The following is a 20,446-nucleotide window of genomic DNA, read 5'->3' as shown; positions in this document are numbered from 1 at the left end:
TATCTTCTCTTGGTTGAAAGCTACAGTCATTTATTGAGTGACTGTCAAGAGTAGCACTAATTTGTGTACGTTATAACGATATTTTGAGGAAAAATTCAACAAAACTGCTCAACCCGCTCTCCATACAAAAGCTAATTCTTCAGCGCATTTTATTTCACTGTGTGATATTTGAATTGATCAAATCTTTAAAATAATAATAATACCAAGGCCTGTGTCCCATATCAATATAAATATACCAATTAAATCTGGTCTCCCTCTGTCCGTTACTAATAGTGTTGAGGCTCATGACCGTCATTTTTTGTCCTAAATAATGGTTTCAAAACAAGGTGCGAGCAAAGTTCTTCCGTAAAAATGTCACAAAATACTGTAAATGATATGGATTTCATCCTGTTTACCTTTGGCGCCGACTTTACTGAGAGAGAGAGAGAGAGAGAGAGAGAGAGAGAGAGAGAGAGAGAGAGAGAGAGAGAGAGAGAGGGAGGGGGTGCAAATTCAGCCCACCTCGACCGCTCACCCAATCAAATTGCTCTGAGTGTTTTGCTTGCATTTTAATCTATTTACAGTTTGATCAGTAGGTTTTCATCATAAATTATCTCATTAGTGAACATGTATAGTTTAATGAGCTTCCATTTCAAGGTTTTTTTTTAGCAACCAAAACAGGGTATAATGGCATGACACCCTGGCTGTAAACTGTAGTTGGGAGTGTCCCCCATATGGACTGAACCAATTGTATAACCAGGGTTGCATGTAACAAAGTTGGGAAGATTTTCACTCTAACTTGGAACACCACAGAGAGTCATATTTTATCTCTGGGCCATGTGTACCCCTGAAAATAGCCATAAATCGCTCGAAAGCCATGTTTTTGACCCCTGCTCTAAGCTTTTGGCCCAAACGAGGAGTAAACTAATCACAGGAGCAGCCAAGGGACCCTAATTACATTGGATGACCTGCAGGCATTCACAGTCAAGCATTTTTCTCTCTACTTCATTTTTGTCTCTTTCTGCCCTTTTCGTTCTATTTTGCTCGATCTATTTCACTCTATTTTTTTAGTTTCTTTATTCTCTCTCTTGTTCTATTTCTGTCTCTCGCTAGTTCTTTCTTTGTACTTTTCTCCTTTTCTACCCCTCTCTTCCTATTTATCTCTCTTGCCCCTTCTTTCTTTCTCTTCTATTTTGACCCCTGTGAGATTTTTTTTAACCAAGGGGGCTTTGAGATAAAATAAATTACGCACGTCTTCATTGACTTGAAAAGCGCTATATAAATGCAGACCATTTACACTGTCATAGGGCATTACCTAGCTCTAAATGAACAAAACATGAAAGGTCGCAGTACAACCAACATTGGGAAACACTAACAGGAGTGCTATGCTTTCCACCGAAAGCAAAACAAAAACAGAGCATGGAAGTAAAAAAAAACAACAAAAAAACAGCATAGAACTTGAAAGTTAGATAACAAAAAGTGACTTGCGTATTTAAATGAATTTCTCTTTTCAACAAACCCACAGGTCCACATTGATGATGGCTGCAGGCAAGGGCCACTTTGAAATGGTGCAATTGCTCTTACAGTTTAAAGTCCACATTGATCTGGTGGACAGCACAGAACGAATAAACGAAGATTTTGTGCGGTTGGAGTACCATAACCCGTAAAATGATCCCTTTTTTTCCTCTTTCAATCCGCAAATTTGATGTTTCTCGTCAAACTATTTTCATTTTGGCTTCTTTCAGCTTTGGCTGCTTTGCCGAGTACCAAACCGAAGAGGACGGCTCCGTCGGTGTTCCGTGGAGTTCAAAATTCCTTGAGAATGGCTCCGGTGAAGACGGTATGGACATGATTTTTGCATTCATGGCAAGGGTGTCAAGCGTGCGGCCCGTGGACGGGATCAGGCCCGGATTTTCTCGCCTTGTCTCTTTTGTTGTCTCTTTTTTACCTCCTTCTGTCTTTCTGTTTCCCCCTATCTCTCTTTTATTTCTCTCTCTCCCTTTCTCTCTTTCATTTTTGTCCCCCTCTCTCTGCCTCTCTCTGTCCCTCTTTTGTTCATCTCTTTATTCTCGTTCTCCGATTTTTTTCTCTCTTTTTGTCTCCCTTCCATCTCTATTTTCTCCATTTCCTTTGCTTTCTTTCTCTACCTCTTTTACCTGCTCCCTTTCTCTCTCTCTAAATGGTTCTTTCTCCTTTCTCTCTCCCTTTCTATCCCTATCAATCTCTGTTCCTTTTTCTCTTTCTCTCACTCTCTTTCTCTCTTTTTCTCTCTATCTTTTGTACTCTTTTTTCTTTGTCCCTTTCTCTCACTCTTTCGCTCCCTCTATTACTATCTCTTTCTTATGCTCTCTTTCCACTCATTCGCTCCCTCATTCTCTCTTTCTCTTTTTCTTTTATTCCTCCATTTCTTTCTTGCTCTTTCTTGCTCTTTCATATTCACATTCTCTCTCTCTCTCTCTCTCTCTCTCTCTCTCTTTCTTTCTCTCCTTCTCTCTCTCTCTCTCTCTCTCTCTCTCTCTCTCGCTTCATTGGGCTGCTTGCTTTTTATTACCTTACCACTAGTTGTCACTAGTTACAGACTTCTAGGATCTACTATAATAATAATAATAATAATTTCCTTTGTATTGTCATTCTTTGTAACAATGTACACAGAACGAAATGTCGATACACCTGACCCGTTGTAGCGAGCCGATGCAGCCGCAGCCAACAGAGGGCGCCGCCATTTTACCAATGTTATAAGTCTTAGGTATGACTCGGCCGAGGCGCGAACCAGCGACCTCCAAAACAAGTGTTTCTCAATTGATCGGCCAACTTTTTCAAGTGTGCGTTCTAAAAATAAGAATAATATTTAAAATGAGCAAATTTAGCAATAAGGGGGTCACCAAACAGTGAGAGCTACTATTCATTTGCATGTAAAAAAATGAAAACCTATTATGTTATTACTATGTCATTATTATATTACTCTTATGATTTTACCAGATTGTAATTATTAAAAGTAGTATTAAAATAGGCTCAGTCAACCACTAAAAAGTCTTCCTTGAATAAAGGTTACAAGAGATTTAAATATGTAGCCAGTTAGAAATCAGCTTTTCCTAGGAAATCACAATGACCTATCACTGGTGAGCTCTAGAATCAATCCGCACGCTACTCAGGTGTTCTAAGAAAGTTGGGGGGTTGGGCTGACCAGGTGATCCCTGCTCTGTCATATAGGTTACGAATCCGCAGGAAATTAGAATTAGAATCAAATGTTTCTGGACCCCCTCAGGTTATATGTTCAAAATACCTTAGATTGGAGGTTATTTCTAAGGTCCTTGCTTAAAAGTTTCCTGACCTCCCGAATGTCCTTATTTATAGGTAATTGGACCCTCTGAAGGTCCTTCCTTAAACATTTTTGGACCTTATGAAGGTCCATGCCTAAACATTCCTGGTCCTCCTGAATGTCCGTGTTTATAGGTTCCTGGACTTTCTAAAGATTCTTGCTCGAAAGTTCTTGGACCTCATGAAGCTCCTTCCTTAAAAGTTCATGGACCTCATGAAGGTCCTTGCCTAAACATTTGGCCCTTCTGAAAGTCTTTGTTTATAGGTTCCTGGACACCCTAAAAATCTTTGCTTGAAAGTTCTTAGACTTCATGAAGGTCCTTGCTTAAAAGTTCATGGACATCTGGAATGTCCTTGTTTATATGTTCCCTGGACACCCTAAAGATTCTTGCTTGAAAGTTCATGGACCTCATGAAGGTCCTTCCTTAAAAGTTCACGGACCTCATGAAGGTCCTTGCCTAAACGTTTGGCCCTCCTGAAAGTCCTTGTTTATAGGTTCCTGGAAACCCTAAAAATCATTGCTTGAAAGTTTATGGACATCCGGGATGTCCTTGTTCATAAGTTCCTGGGTTCTCTAAAGGTTCTTGCTTAAAAGTTCTTTGACCTTCTAAAAGCCCTTGCTTAAAAGTTCCTGGATCTCCGGAAAGTTCTTGATAATAGGTTCCTGGACTACCCTACAGTTCTCGCCTAAAAGTTATTGGACTTCCTGAAAGTTCTTGTTTATAGTATCCTGGACTCCCTGTAGGTACTTGCCTAAAGGTTCCTGGACCCTCGGAATGTCCTTGATCATAGGTTCCAGGACCCCCAGAAGGTATTTGCTTAAAGGTTCTTAGACCTCCTGATTGCTCTTGATTATATGTTCCTGGAACTCCTGAAGGTCTTTGCTAATAAAATTTGGACCACCTGGGATCGCCGAATAAATATTAGAGCATGTCGTCGAGTGACTAATCGTCAGATCTTCTTTTTTCTATCTGGCTGATAACTCTGACATCCTATTTGTCCATTATGGGTTTGATATCTCTCTGACTAATAATCATGCGTCCCTTGTATTCAGCTTCACAATTAGAATCGTAAGTGAAGCACATAACTACAGTTCATACTTCAAGTCGTTTTGAGGCACCCACCATATTATTACACCTTGCTCTTTATGCATTTACATCAGACGGTGATGAAACCAAAGCCACTGAAGGCTCAACGGCTTGTCAAATATCCGAGGAATTTCCTGCATGTTCCACTCGCTCGCTCATTGATCATCGCAAAGCACCTGAGAATAACATCTCCGAAGAGAGTTCACGACCAAAACCTCGCTCAAAGAAACTAGTTCCAGAAAGGAGCAGTGAGTTGAAAGCTTATGGTCAAATACAGTGCCTCGCGAAAGTACTGCACCCCCAACGACTCTTTGTCATTTTGCCACATTTTAGGTTTCAAACTTAAAGCTAAAAAAGTAAAAAAAATTCTAAGAATCAACAACACGTGAGACATGGTTTTGAAGCGAAACCAAATTATTTCAATGTATATTATATTTATAACAAAAAAACTGAGATATTGGCCTCTTGTTCTCTCAGCTCAACCAACTGACTGGAGATGTTCCCTGATGACTTCTGAACGATCCAATGACTAACATGGCAAAATGCACTTAAGTGTCAATAAGTATCAAATAATATCAATTTGGAGCACGCACTCGAGAGAGAAAGGGAGCAAGTAAAAGACCACTGCAAACCTACAAAGACCTGACCGACTCTCTTAACTTTTGGCCCAAACAAGAAGCAAACTAGTTAGATAAGAAACCAGGAGGCCATTGATCACATTAGGATGATCTTCGGACATTCACAACTATTAGTCATACTCTGCATAAATCTGCCCTTTATATAAGAGTGGAAAGAAGAAAGCCTTTTCTGAAAGAATACAATGAAAAGGCCTGTTTGGCATTAGTGAGAAGCAACATGTGAGACACAAATAACATGTGAAACAGGGTGTTCATGTAAAATGAGACAAAATTGAACAAAGTCTTACATTTGGTGGAAGAGGAACACTACATCACCCTGAATACGCCAACGCTACTGTCAAACATGGTGATGGGAGCATCCTGTTATGAGATTGCTTTTCTTTACCAAGTATTGGCAAGACTGTTAGAGTTGATGGGGGCATGGATAATGCCAAATATGAATACATTTGGTTTCTTTTTAGGATTTTGTCTCACATGTTGATAATTCTTCTAAAAGCTTATAAAGAGTTTTTTTATCTATAAGTTGGAAGCCTAAAATATGGAACGGTGTCAAAAAAATCGTAGGGGGCCAATATTTTTGCAAGGCACGTATTTTAATTGTGTAATATTTCATTCGATATTGCTGTTTCTCAGATTGTGATTATGACCCATCCTGCTTTGAATGCAAATCAGATGATCTGCTTGATGAAGGAGTCGTTGGGAATGGTAAAAGTGTTTACCAGGACAGGTGAACTGGCATGGTCTAGTCCTGTTCTGATTGCAAGAACTTTCGGTTGTCAGGTTACCCATCCGGCTCAATCACAGAAAATGAAATTTGCAGTCCGACAAGCCGGCGAGAAGATATCAAAACAACTGCAAGGTAATTTTATACAGTTCACTGCCAGCTCACACTGCAAAAAATCATAAAACAAATAGAAGAGAATGAATCTTGACCAACTAGCAAAACCATTGTACTCATTTCATGATTTTTTTTTTAAATGTGACTTTTCTTTTTGTTATTTTAGAATATAGTTAATTGTTTTTACAATTAAAAGGAAAACCCTGATCCCCTCTGACATCTCACTTTCAAGCAACAGTTGTTCTCCCCCGGTACAGTCAGAGGAAGTGAATTTCCCTCATCGTACCGAAAAATTCTATCTCTCTCTCCCTCTCTCTTTCTCTCTCTCGCTCTCTCTTCCTCCCCATCCATTATCAAACATTTTTTAAGTGCCAGGGAGCCTCTAGGGAGCACCAAAGACCCGCATGTAGCTAAAGAGCAAGTTTAGTGGGTGGAGAAGAAGAACTTTGTTGGCAATAGAAAGCCTCTTCCTCTGATTAGACAATATGAATAACTACAATAAAAAATAATAATGGTAATTTGCAGATAAATGCTGCAAACAATGGTTAAAAGTATCTTTTTAATCCCCAATACTGATAATTAGACAAAGTAAGTAGGCTATATCGGCTACTTAATATAGGAAGAGAATTGTATTTTGCTTAATAAAAAAATTAAAAAGATACCACTAAATAATACTACAAATAAGCAAAATTTTACGTCAAAGGGGCAAGATTGTTTGTGCAGTGGAGTTCAAATGAATATTTGTCGTGTTTATTAGTCATTTGCAGTAAATGACAGCTTGTTGCTTATGACTCGAGAGCGGCGGTGTCGTGGCATCAAGAGCATGATGTCACTGCTTAATAGAGGTTCTTTAAAGATCTTACCATCCTTTATCACGTAAACACATCAGATCAACTTGAAGAGGAATGAGATCTTATGGGAAATAGCAACCAGGGGGTGAAATGGCATTGGTTACGAGTGGAATTCAACCTGGGTGATGATTGTAAAGTATCCAAAAATCGGTTCTTTTAAGCGGAGTGTCTGCATTCCATTATTTGTGTCCAGTAAGTCATCTGTTATCATCATTGTAATAGAATTCTATAAAATTAATCAGTACTACTTCTTGCTTATTGTTTAAGGACCACGACAAGATCATGTTCACCTTTTGGTAATTCAAAATTCTGTTTGCAACGAGAATGTTGAGTCGCTGAATATTTGAACTCATTCAATGCCAGACGTTTCTCTCAAATGGGAAGGGCCGGTGTCAGCCGATTTTTGCCTTTTTGAATCACACGATTTTGGTCACTGGTGATCGCGTTTCGTCACCCCTCTCTGACCAGACAATGACGATGGGACATAGCTATCTTACGAAATAAGCTCTGCCAAAGATTTCAATGCCTATTACCATTTGTCCACATATCACAACTCCCACCACACTCTTTCACTACACCTACTCGCCATATGGGGCCGCCGACACACACTCCTCCACCGGATACAGGAAGCAACACAAGGAAGTTGAGCTTTCTTGATGTGTCGACAAAGATCTGATCGAAGCCATTCCAGCTATTAAATGGTGATTGTGTTTTTTAATATTTACATCATTCCCGGAGGCTTGATACTTACAGATGAGCATCGCCAAACCCTGTTTAAAATAAAATTGGAAAAACTTAGTTTACATTTCGGAACTCGGAAACAATACATTTCGGCACTCGGAAACACTGCTTATATTCTGGCATCGAATGAGTTCAAAAGGGTTAGTTTTATGAACATGGCTCTGTGTGCAGTGGTAGCGCCAGCGACGATGACGGAAGAGGATCGGAAGAAAATACGAGGGAGAAAAGGATCTCCAAAGACGGATTGATGAAAAGCAAAGAAAAACGGTCAAGTCAAGGTCAAGTCTTTTTGTATTCAGAAAGGAAGACCGCAAGGTATGCACTACTCGGTTTTCAAAGTTTTTTTTCCCATATGGAACTTTAGGTTGACCTAAAATATTGTAAAAAGCACAATTTACCACCAACTTACTTAATTCTCCTCAGAAGTACCGTATTCCTCATATTTAGTTTAATGACCAAGCTCATAACTCATACAGTAATCTCCCAGGATGCGCCATTCCCTCCTCAATGATGTTTTCACATTAACGTATGGAATATACCAGGGGCGTCAAATTCACTTTAACTCAGGGGCCACATGTTATAAAAACAACTCACTTGGGGGCCGAACTAGTAGAATAATGAGAAAGAAATAGAGAAAAGGAGAAAAGGAGAGAGAGAAGAGAGAACGAGAGAAACAAAGAGAAAGAGAGAGGGAAAGACAGAGAAATTAAGAGAGAGAGAGAGAAAAGAAGAAAGGAAGAAGAAGAGAGAGAAATAGGGAGAGAAATAGAGAAAGGAATAAAAAAGAGACAATAAGAGAAAGAGAAAAAGAGTGAGAAAATGGGAGAAAGTGAGAAAGAGAAAATGAAAGATAGAGAGAAAAGGAGAAAGGAAGGAAGTGAGATGGAGAAAGAGTTAAGGAAAAATAGAGAATGAAAAAAAGGAGAAAGAGAGGGAAAAAAAAGAAACGACGAGAGATAAAAAGAAAGAAAAAAAAGGTCTATTCAACCAGCTGATCCAGTTATACCATCCAAGTAATCATAACAAGGATTGATTGGTCACAACAATGATGGTAAATATCTTGGAAAGGTCCCTCGAATATCCAAAATACAAGTACCGTATTTTCCGCACTATAAGGCGCACCGTGTTATAAGGCGCACCTTCAATGAATGATATATTTTTAAATTTTTTCCATACATAAGGCACACCCCATTATAAGGCGCTATAAGTGCATGCTGGTTTAAGATCAGGTATTGTGCAATTTTGTAATTGTAATCCTGTGCAGTCCTTCGAGACATTTTTGTGATTAAGTGCGTCATAAATAAATGTGACTTAACTTGACTTGGCTACAGTAGAGGATGTAGTTGCGTTATGCAACCGTTAGATTGTGCCGCGCTAAAGGGAATGTCAACAAAACAGTCAGATAGGTCAGTCAAACTTTATTAATATATAACAAACAAGCTTTCCACAACTCCATTTGCTCCCAAAATGAATAAACAGCCGTTTTATTATTTTCTCTGAGGTAAAGCATTTTCGTGACACATCTTTAACATCTTTGAACAACAGCAAGGCATAACATTTTACTTTTCCTCCATTTAGTCAACACGCAAAAAAACGTCTGATACTCTTATGGTAAATTAAACGTTGCAATTGCAATATAATGACACTCGTAATGTGCAAAAACAACAAGTGCAAAACAATAACATTGAAGAAATAACATAATAACTGTAAAATGTAAAACGTAGTAGTGGGTTTTACATAATTCACCCATGGAACCATTGTTCAGTTAGCGAGTTGCCGGCTCGAGCAACTTTCGTGTTCGATTCATTAATGTTGAACTCTCTCGCTGCTGCTCTATTCCCGTGTTCTACTGCGTGACTGATCGCCTTGAGTTTAAACTCTGCGTTGTAAGCGTGTCTCTTAATAGGAGCCATTTCAGGGTCTTTATACAAACGCACAAATAAAAGAGAATCGTTGTTTAATATTTCCCAGTAGGCACAGCGCACCTCTTCTTCAAAAAATGGAGTTGGTGGCTGCTTACCGTAGGTTGCGAGACCTTGTAATTCAATATTGATCCACATATAAGGCGCACCGGATTATAAGGCGCATAGTCAGCTTTTTAAAAAAAAAAATCAGATTTTATGTGCGCCTTATAGTGCGGAAAATACGGTACACACACACACACAGAGACGCAGCTTTGTTTTTCAGACGTAATGGAGACATTCCATTGCCATAATACGTTTTTTTCTAGCTCCTTACCAAACCTTAACAATCGATTGCCTAAACCAAAGGTCATTTCAAAAACAAACCCTGTGTCTTAACCCTTAGTCCATGTCATAGCCCCCAAAATGGGTTCTAGACTCACTTCTAGCCCCAAAAATCCCAATAACACCAAAATATCTTATTAAGGACTTTTGGGCTTTACAAATACATATTTCAAGCCACTGCCGGTCCCAGACCTGAGTAAACAAGATCAAATCGCATCAGGAGGGCAAATCTCTTGTAAGCAATACACTTGAATGACTCACTGAGGAGATCCAATTTTCTGTTTTTTACATCCCATTGGTAAAGGCCGAGCTAAGTATCAGGAAAGTCGAAGGAGATGAAAATATGAAGGAATAATGTTTCTGTTTGTTGGTAACAGGTCGCAGCCCAAACAGAAGTCTCAAAAACAGGTAAGTATAAGAACCAAACGGACTTGGATTCAGTTATCTCTTTTTTTCAATTAAAAGCATTTGCGATTTGTGAAGATTGAATTGATAAAATGCTGTGATGTATCAACACGTTTAGCACACAGAAGCTATCTCTGAAGAACAGAATGACATCACTTCCTCGTCCAATCGGACTCCAGAAGAAGGTGACCTCAGATGTCCCGCACATCAAATGATGTCTTTTTATCCCTCTGAACCTGAATTAATCACCTTCAACCTAATACTTCCACTGTTCTAAACATATAAAGCTATGTAAACAGGCAAATAATTACATTAAGGTCTGCGAGAATTCTGATTGGAGTGGAGTTAGTCCTTTCATTTTCCAATTACTTGTTCATAAATACACATTCGAGTAATCGTGTTGCTTGCGCTGTTTCCCACTACCCAGATATTTGTATCCCACAAAACACTGTGGGAAAACTGCGGCTCACTCGCCAAAAAAAGCCTTGTATGTTGGTTCATTTCTACGATACATTTCCATTTTAATTTCTGCCCCCTTGGTGAAACTGCCATCTCTATATAGCAGATACCGCAGTTGTACCCATCTATAAATAGTGTTAGTCTATTTTTCTAGCCAGCCATAGTATCAACACAGTAATTTTTAAGGACTTTTCCTAATGTTGATTAGAAATTTGACAATAACATTTTATTGTCAAGAACAATACCAGGATCAGGACCCAAATGCGTGACGTTTCTCACACAAGCCTTTTATTTTACGGGAAATGGGGAGTTATGCACGTTAGGCAGCAGTCTGGCCTGGAATGATAGGAAGCCAGAGGCCGACGAGATCTATACCAATATCGGAAAGATGGGGTCGATACTGTACAGGATTGGACAGATCAAAACAGGATATGCAAATTAAACAGGACAAACTAGACGAGAACGAAACTGGAAACCAATATTAAACAACAGGACAGACACGATTGATATCAAAACAGCATATCGAAATTAAACAGGACAAACTAGACGGGAACAAAACTGGAAACCGATATTAAACAACGGGATAGACAGGATTTATGTCAAAACAGGATATCGAAATTTAACAGGACAAACAAGACGGGAACAATACTGCAAACCGATATTAAACAGGAAAAAATAAACAAAACAATACCGGACAGGAAACACCAACAGGAAACAGGACCGAGTCAAAACCCGCGTCTTGCGGGGCTGATGTTCGTTGACGGACTGAAAAAGGAAGAGTGAGAGCAGTGAGGTTAAATAGACGGAAATCCAATATGTCAAAGAGTCGCCGCTGGTGCCATCCGGGCGGGGCCAATTGAGCGTCATAGCAACCGTGACCTTTATAGGTTTTATCACCTGGAGACCTTCTAAAATTCTTCAGCTGTCTTCTAACCTCAAATACCAGTTTGAAAGCAACAGAATACAGTTTTTAGATGGTTCGACCCATTCAGGTTATGACTTTATTGGCTTCTTTAATGGGAAGAGATTTGTAATGACCATATAAATATGTCACATTTCCAAGATTTGGAAATTATAGGAGGATGGTTGTTGGTTAACTTTCTTCCCCCGTTTAAGTAATTTGTCACTTGATAATCTGACACAACTGGTGAGTACAGCCAAACTGACTACTTGCCTGCTTGACCCACTTCTGGGCACGCTAGTTAAAGATCTTTTCGGGATGTTGGACCTTCACTTTTAAACATTGTCAACATATTGCTCTCCTTGGGTTTTGTTCCAGCGGCTTTTAAGTCTGCTGTCTTAACGCTACACTTAAACGACCCAACTTTAACTCGGAACCCCTGTGTATTTACAGACCTGTTTCAAACCTTTTCTTTCTTAAAATACTTGAAAAAGTTGTTGCACAGAAGCTGAAAAACTACATCTGAGAATACATTTTTGAACTTGTGCAATCAGAAGTAAGTGCTAATCACTCTACTGAGACAGCTTGGTTAAAGTAACCAACAGTATTCTCCTCGCAATGGAGTCCGCGGCTTCATAATTGTTGATGCTGCTGTTGTTGTTGTTACATCGCTTCAAGTCGTCTAAAGATGATCTTTAGGAACGACATGGAACGCTTCGGTTGTGTTACGAGTTCCGCGAATTGGCCGCTCCGAAAGCGGATGAGGTCAGCTTTGGGTAACTTGTACCGAAGCGTTCGTGTAGCGGGTGGGAGACGCATTCGTCGGCCATGTGGCCGTCCACAGGACACCACGTGGAGGTTGCGTCCCTTGTCCTGCTGTTGATGCTGCTGGTTTTCAGTGCTGCATTTGACTCTGTGGACCACAATATCTTGTTCGATCAGCTGGAATGATGGTTTGCTCTAAAGTAACTGTCCTCTCATGGTTCAGATCCTATCTCTCAAATATGACGCATTTCGTAGATAGTGATCTGACCGCTGAGCCTATTAGTGTTACCTGTGGGGTTCTGCAGGGCTCTGTACTTGGTCCCCCTCTGTTAAGTTTTATATTCTTCCATTTGGTGATATTATTCTCAAGTATAATGTTAGTTTTAATTGCTATGCAGAGGACCCTTGACTGTATCTGCACATGAAATAAATTGCTCCATTGAGTTGATGAAATTTGGAGGCCTGCCTCACTAATATAAGACGATGGCTGCCACTTAATTTATCACGTCTTGACCCTGAAAAAATGTAAATGTTAATTATATGTGATGATGACTCATTACCACCTACATTGCATATTACCGAATTTTATTGCAATATGTATTCTGTGTAGCACTATTTAGATATTCTATATAACACGCTACAGTGGGCATTTGCACGTCACACTGGGTATTTTTATATTGTATTCTTTTTGCTTTATTATTGTATTGTTCTCAGCTCAGGGATGCTGCTGGAAATGTGAATTTCCCTCCGGGGATGAATAAAGTATCGATCTATCTATCTATCTATCTATCTATCTATCTATCTATCTATCTATCTATCTATCTATCTATCTATCTATCTATCTATCTATCTATCTATCTATCTATCTATCTATCTATCTATCTATCTATCTATCTATCTATCTATCTATCTATCTATCTATCTATCTATCTATCTATCTATCTATCTATCTATCTATCTATCTATCTATCTATCTATCTATCTATCTATCTATCTATCTATCTATCTATCTATCTATCTATCTATCTATCTATCTATCTATCTATCTATCTATCTATCTATCTATCTATCTATCTATCTATCTATCTATCTATCTATCTATCTATCTATCTATCTATCTATCATTCACCTGTGCCCGCTCGTTTGGCTACCTGATTGGTTCCCCGTCGTACTTAAGCTCAGTCTTTTCACTTGCCTGTTTTCAGTCCATCAGCGAACCTCTGTTTCCACAAGGCAAGCATTTTGGACTCTGATTCCCGTCGGTTTCGTTTTGTCACCTGTTTTCCACTCGTCCGTTCCTGATTTCCCCGTTTGTCTCCTGTTACGACGCGTTTTTTGACCCCGACCACGGTTGGATCTCGCGTCTGGCTAACGACCTGTTTTTTTGACCACGTTCTGATCTCCCATCCCCTGTTTTTCCGTCTAACTACGCTGCGATCTCACGCTCCGAAAGATCCACTTCCACATTCGGAACACATTCCGATCTCGTGAGCGGCTTGCTTCCCGCGTCCAGCGTGCACTGAATCGCAGGCTGCCTTTCCTCTATATTTCAATAAAACTTGTGAGTAACGTTACGCATCTGAGTCCTACTTCTGTTCTGGTCGTGACATGATAGGTCCAGCTCATGTCATGATTTGTTCCCAAACACTGTTCTGAACCTTGACGAATGTGATATCACCCAGAGTGACCCGGTCAAAAATTAGGTGTCACATTTGACCCGATCTGTCGTCTGGGGTGGTTCGATGGTAGTCTTTGCAGCCCTTCGGGATTTTTTGAGATTAAGGGCTATACAAATAAACATTTCTTGAATTCACTTATTTATTAATGTATTATTTTACTAGATAATCAATTCAAGGTGATACAGGAAGGAAAAGGAAGCCAACAACAGAACAAGAACTCCTCAAACCCAAAAGATGTCAACATCAACAGAACCTCAATGATCAAGCAGGAGGAAGAAAGCCCTAACCCCTTGTCACCAATCGTGAAGATGGCCACAGTCAACATTCACAAAGTGAGGAAAAACAGAATCCGGTTGCCGGTAGTGACTTCGAAATCGGTTTACGGATTCGTCAGTTCCCCCAATTTGTGATTTATTTTCCGCAGCTTGAAGAGGAACTCCGACAGACGCGGGCTCAACTTTCTCGGGAACGCTGCGCAAATGCGCAACTGCAACAAAAGCTGATGCAAAGTCAGCATGCCAAGCAAGAGAACAGTGTAGAGGAGGACCAAAGTAAACAAATTAAGGAGGTATTTTACGAGCTTTTTCTAGGAACCTTTTTGTTGACTCTTAAGAGTGGACTGAAAATTGCTGATTGTGTTCGAAACCTTTCCCGTTCGCACCAACAATCAGAAGTCCCTTTTAGAATACATGAATTGGAAAAGTATAGTAAACCTTTCAATGTTTTCATACTACAGGTCGGATTACGATGTTTTTCCGCCCCTGGTTAAGGCATTTTCCCCGTCACGTGAATCTAATAGCTCAGTGTTGGAATGAGAATCTTCTTTGTTTTGAGGTTTTTGCTTCGTTACAGCTTGAAGAGGAACCTGTGCGCGCGTCTCCAGAACATGGCGTAAATGCGCAATCATCCCAGAACCGCTCGATAGTGCAGCCCAAAAAAGAGAGTCAGGACTGCAAGCGACAGAGGGCGGAAGAAGAACCCATAAAGAGTGAACTTGAGGTATTTTCTCTCTCGCTTAACAGCTCCTAGAATTAGTTTGTTTGGCATTGACCTATGAAGCGTCATCATCCTCTATAGCACATGTGTCAAACTCCCGGGCTGCCGTGTAATCCGGCCCACAAGACCATTTGACATTGTTGTTATCAATGGCCCGTCAATATGAACAATGCCGTCTCATCCCTGGACATCATATTCTGACGTTTTAGTCACTGTACACATTCCTTCTTATATGACGAATACCCTGTACTATACTATATACCAGTGGTCGGGAACATATGGCTCTTTCTAAGAGTACCTATGGCTCAGAGACAAATTTAATTGCATGCAAATTTTCTCCATTTTGTTCCAAACTTGAGCCTTTAATCCTGTTCAGATACACTCAAAGCCTAACCAAAGCTGAAATATGAAGTAGTACTTTTCAGCATATATAGGCCACGTTTTCACTACAATTTACAGTCAAGGTGCCACACAAAAAAAAACTCGTTTTGGCTGTACAACGTTAAAGAATCCTTTATATAAAAGCTCACTATATAATCTGTGTTCAGTGTTCATATACTTTTTGATGAATCCACGGAACAAATTGTAAATACGCCAAAACACCGGAAGAGAATTTAAAGTTATTTCATTGGGTGAGTGGGAGGGATGGGTGGAGCTATGCAAAACGTGCAAGCACTCCCTCCCATCTCTCGCCCTACTCCGTCTGCGCAAAAGGTAAGCACATCAGGCATCCTGTTCTCAGAATGTTGTGACGTTTTTACAAAATAATTTGTGTAGCATTTTCATATTTCTACTTTTGACAGGAGATATATTAAGGAGAGCCAAATATTTTGGGATATTTAAGTTTTTTTTTATACATATATTGACATAGGAGCAAAGGAATTTGAATGTTATTTTAAGTTATTTAAGTTAAGTTGATGAAACGTGTATTTGTGCAAGGATTCCGTATCAATTATTTATGACGAGCCATTGAAAAAATTAAGGCAGTGTTTCCTAGGGGTAAATTGTAACGGGATGAACTTCCTGCAACTGAAAATGTAAGCTACAAATTACTGTCATTTTACCCAACACCTATATGGGGAGGGATTTGACTGTTCAGATCCACAAACATATTTGTGATTCACTCAAAATCTTAAAATCATCTGTCTTGATAAACGCACATGCAAAATAAAAAATCGCAGTTGTAAATGCAGATACATTTGTGGATCTGCCAAAATCATGATGCACACTGTATTTCTTTGTTAATTGGTACTGGAATTATATAAAAAAAATATTTAAAGGTTCTTAAAAAGTGCTTGAACTTGGCCATGAAAAAGGTGTACAAACCCTTAGTTTTTATTGTACATAGTCTGTCTTGCTGAGTAAATAGGTGCTATATTGGGTTTGTAAGGGCCCGGTCACACAGCCGTTTGCGTCTGAATCACGGCCAGAAATTTCTGCCTGTGAAGCAGATGCTGTTGGACGCTTTGAGATCGCCATACAGACGAGATACAGCAGTTCTTTACACGCGGTCGGAAATTCACACGCGGTTGGCAGCGCGAAAAAGTTTTTCGCTGTTCAAAACTTTAGGGCCCGGTCACCAAGCCTTTCACAGGCGTATCGAGGCTGAATCACGGCCAGAAATTTCTGCCCGTGAAGCAGACGAAGTTGGACGCTTTGAGATCGCCATATAGACGAGATACAGCAGTGCTTTACACGCAGTCGGAAATTTACACGAGGTTGGCCGCGCAAAAAAGTTTTGCGCTGCTCAAAACTTTAGACCACGTAATAACCGCGGGCGGCACAGGAGGTAATGACGCGGAAATGACGCGGAACGACGTGCTCTGGCCGCGGCCAGGGCGTGGTTACATATGGGTAGGACGCGAAATTTCAGTGGGTAATCGTAGGTGGAGCACGGTCATAGCATGTTCTGCGCCTGTATCGCGGTGTTATTACGTGAAATTAGCGTGTTACGCGTGTGACGGTCAAACGCCTTTCTCCGCGTATATACAGCGCGATTTGCCGAGCACACGTCAGTTGTGCTCGAGACGTCAAGGGGTGGACATGGATCCCCGTCACCGTAGTGACCTTGTCTTAATCCATTTTTATTTCTTGACATTTCTTTTCATTTCATAACAAGATAATAAAGTAAAAATGAAAAACTATTACAATAATAACATGTTGGCTTCTTCGGTGCCATAGCTTGAAATCTTATACTTCACGGGACTGTGTCTTGAGCGGTTATGATTTCTACAGCCCGGTGTTATGCCGAGAAATGCATCCCTGCCGAGATTTGCTTTTATACCCGTGGTCCACACGAGAAAATGACGCGGAAATGACGCGATGAGGAAGCGGAACAGTCGCCAGCGTCTGTTTTGCGGGCATACCACCGATGAACAGCGGGTTGGCCAATTTTGCGCATTTTCCATCGCGGGCAACCACGGGCAAAAAAACCCCGCAAAATTTTACCCGCGATACAGACGCAAACGGCTGTGTGACCGGGCCCTAAGGTTTGTTATCATTTAACTCGTTCACTGCCCATTTACAACTCTAGAGGACAACAAATCTTGACTTGTTTATTTCCATTGATGGCAACAGACATCAAAAAACCTTAATTCATTAAGTACCATTGACGGCTATAGACGACGATAAACCTTCGCTCACTGACTGCCATTGACAGAAACAGATTACCAGGAATCTTAGCTATCTCAGTGCCATTGACTCAGTCACAACCATTGACAGCTATAGACGACAATAAATCTTGACTCGTTGACCTACGGATCCTCTAAAAGTCTGGAAAGGCATTGAATTCTTTATTCTCAAAATAAGTCCTTCTTTAGCTTATAATATCCTAAATCCAATTTTCGAAAGTCTTTAAATTTGAACACATCAATACGATTTTTATTTGTTTGAACCAAAACAATTAGGTAACATTTATCAATTGTCTTTTTTGATAATTCACCGGTTTACTTTCGTGGCAACAGGACGTGATCTACATAATGGAACTATCAAAACAGTGATGTGGTTTCAGTCGGGCCTTTCAGAGCAGATGCATGTTTTAGGTCTTTCCACAATAAACATAGCAAACTTGGACAGAGACCTTCGGTCTCTTCTGAAGGTTTCTTCGTTATCCTCATGTTGAAGTTTTTGAGTTTTTCCTTCCCCTCATGTAGGTTTTAGATTAGGGGATGGTGTTATAATAGTCTGTGGTTTGCAATAATCTGTGGTCTGTGCAGCCTTTTGAGACTCTTTGTGAGTAAGGGGTATGCAAATAAACATGACTTGACCTGACTGCCATTGACAGAGTCGTCAAAAAACCCTAAATCATTCTGTGCTATTGACGGCTATAGATGTCAACAAACCTTGACTCGTTGACTGCCATTGGTGGCAACAGACGTCTAGTAACCTCAGCTCTAGTGCCATTGATGTCTATAAACCACAATAAACCTTAAGGTTCGTTGACTGAATGAGTTAGTTTGTTGACATCTGTAACTGTCAATGGTAGTGAACAAGTTTGTGGATGTCCATAGCCTCCAATAGCAAAGAGGAAGTAAAGGTTTTTTTATTGACTCCCATGGTTGTCAATGGCAATGAAAGATTTAGGGGTCATTGACGTCAACCGCCGTCAATGGCAGTGGCAAGGTAAAGGGTCCTTGACATCTTTACCTGTCAATGCCACTGAAAGAAATAAGGTTCCTTGACATCTGTTCTCTTCAATGGGAATAAATGAGTCAAGTGTGTTTTCATCCATAGTCTTCAATGACAGAGAATATGTCAAGATTTATTGTCGATAGCGATCAGTGGCTGAACTGAAGGAGTTAAAGTTTGGTGACGTCTTCATTCGTCAATGACCGTAAATAACTTGACGTTTATATCAGTCACTCACACTCCTGATTTGCAAGTGTTCAACTTTCAGGAAAAGACAGAGCTTGAGGGGACCCGGTCGAACAAGAGCGCCAAAAAGAGCAATTTTACTGAAGAAAAAGACGATGAGCAACTGCAAAGTAAGCGACAACTTGCAAGCGACAGCAAAGAAGAAAGCATCTCGGAATGGAGCGAGATGATTTCGGCCTTAAAGTTGGAAGTGAGCCGAGCCAATGCTCGACTGGCGGAGGCCGAGCGACTACGATTAGAGATGGAGGAGGCTCTGTTTCAAGAAAAGGAGGAACAGCAGAGACTTCGAGAAAAACTTCAAAGTTAGAACATACGATATTTTTGTGCATCAATATTGGTTGTTTGGATAGAAGATTGTCAGTAATACAGTGCCTTGCAAAAGTATTGGCCTTTCAAGAACCTTTTGACGTATTGCCATATTTCGGGCCTCAAACTTATGGATAGAAAACTCAACATAGATAAAAAATTCAAAGAATTTTCTAAAAATCAACAACTTGTGAGATACAATTGTGAAAAGAAACCAAATGTATTCAACATTTTATGTTGTTCTGACAAATAAGAAATTGATAAGTAGGTGTTGCAAAAATATTGTCCCCCTTTTAGTGAATACTTTCTACAACCTCCTTTTGCTGCAATCAGGGCCAAAAGTCTTTTGGGGTTTGTCTCAATAGGTTTTTCACATCTTGAAACTGAAACATTTGCCCGTTCTTCCATACAAAACAGCTCAAGTTTCATAAGGTTTGATGGTGATTGTTTGTGCACAGCATTTGTCAGATCCTTCCACGAATGTTCTATAGGATAAAGGTCTAGACTTTGGCTAGGCCATTCTACCACCGTTATATTGTTAGTTTTAAACCACTCCATTGTAGATTTTGCCTTAAAATTTTATTAGTGTGCTGTTGGAGCGTGAACCTGCACCACGTTCTCAGGTCTCCAACAGATTTTCTGCCAGAATCGCACATTATTTGGCTCCATCAATCTTTCATCATCAACTCTTAACAATTTTCCCATTCGCTGGTGAAGAAAACCCCAGAGCACGATGCTGCTAGCACCATGTCAGACAGTGGGGATGGTGTTTTCATTTTGATGTGCAGTGTTACTCTTACACCAAACAACGCTTTGCAGTCAGCCCAAAATAGTTGGTCTCATCTGACCAGAGCATCTTGTTCCACGTGTGATTTATGACTCCCATCTGGCTTCTTGCAAACACCAAACAGGTCTTTTTATGGTGTTCTTTCAGAAAGTGATTTCTTCTTCCCACTTTTCCATAATGGGCAGACTTATGCAGATTATGACTATTAGTTGTTTTCATCTCATCTCATCTCATCTCATTAGCTACACCGCTCATCCTCAGTGGGGTCGCGGGGGTGCTGGAGCCCATCCCAGCAATCATCGGGCAGTGGGCAGGGGACACCCTGAATTGGTTGCCAGCCAATCGCAGGGCACACAGGGACAGACAACTCACTCGCTCATTCACACCTAGGGACATTCGGACTGGCCAATTCACCTGAAATGCATGTTTTTGGAATGTGGGAGGAAACCGGAGTGCCCGGAGGAAACCCACACAAGCACGGGGAGAACATACAAACTCCTCACAGGAAGTCCGGATTTTCACAAACCAGGTGTGTATGCCTGCTGGTCATCCAATGTGATCATGGACATCTTGCTT

The 20,446-nt window shown here is 40.3% G+C and overlaps 1 protein-coding gene across 6 annotated transcripts in view; it reads left to right on the top strand.

Annotated features, from left to right (window-relative positions):
• LOC148353493 (uncharacterized) overlaps positions 1 to 20,446 on the top strand; it is a 59,604-nt gene that overhangs the window by 15,296 nt on the left and 23,862 nt on the right. For 5 of the 6 annotated variants that reach the window (XM_088350988.1, XM_088350989.1, XM_088350984.1 and 2 more), the window contains exons 6-17: positions 1,505 to 1,642; positions 1,725 to 1,819; positions 4,460 to 4,633; positions 5,657 to 5,728; positions 5,804 to 5,882; positions 7,625 to 7,768; positions 10,077 to 10,107; positions 10,223 to 10,289; positions 14,071 to 14,240; positions 14,333 to 14,476; positions 14,761 to 14,907; positions 18,800 to 19,079. In XM_088350988.1, the coding sequence (XP_088207114.1) occupies positions 1,505 to 1,642; positions 1,725 to 1,819; positions 4,460 to 4,633; positions 5,657 to 5,728; positions 5,804 to 5,882; positions 7,625 to 7,768; positions 10,077 to 10,107; positions 10,223 to 10,289; positions 14,071 to 14,240; positions 14,333 to 14,476; positions 14,761 to 14,907; positions 18,800 to 19,079 (1,541 nt within the window). The remainder of the gene's footprint in view (positions 1 to 1,504; positions 1,643 to 1,724; positions 1,820 to 4,459; positions 4,634 to 5,656; positions 5,729 to 5,803; positions 5,883 to 7,624; positions 7,769 to 10,076; positions 10,108 to 10,222; positions 10,290 to 14,070; positions 14,241 to 14,332; positions 14,477 to 14,760; positions 14,908 to 18,799; positions 19,080 to 20,446) is intronic. The other variant, XM_088350986.1, reaches the window with a different exon arrangement.

The sequence above is a fragment of the Urocampus carinirostris genome, chromosome 13, assembly GCF_059441175.1.
Source record: "Urocampus carinirostris isolate Australia breed hairy pipefish chromosome 13, RoL_Ucar_1.0, whole genome shotgun sequence".
Taxonomy (NCBI): Eukaryota; Metazoa; Chordata; class Actinopteri; order Syngnathiformes; family Syngnathidae; genus Urocampus; species Urocampus carinirostris.
The sequence above is the reverse complement of the archived record's forward strand: the minus strand, read 5'-3'. Positions and strand labels throughout refer to the sequence as shown.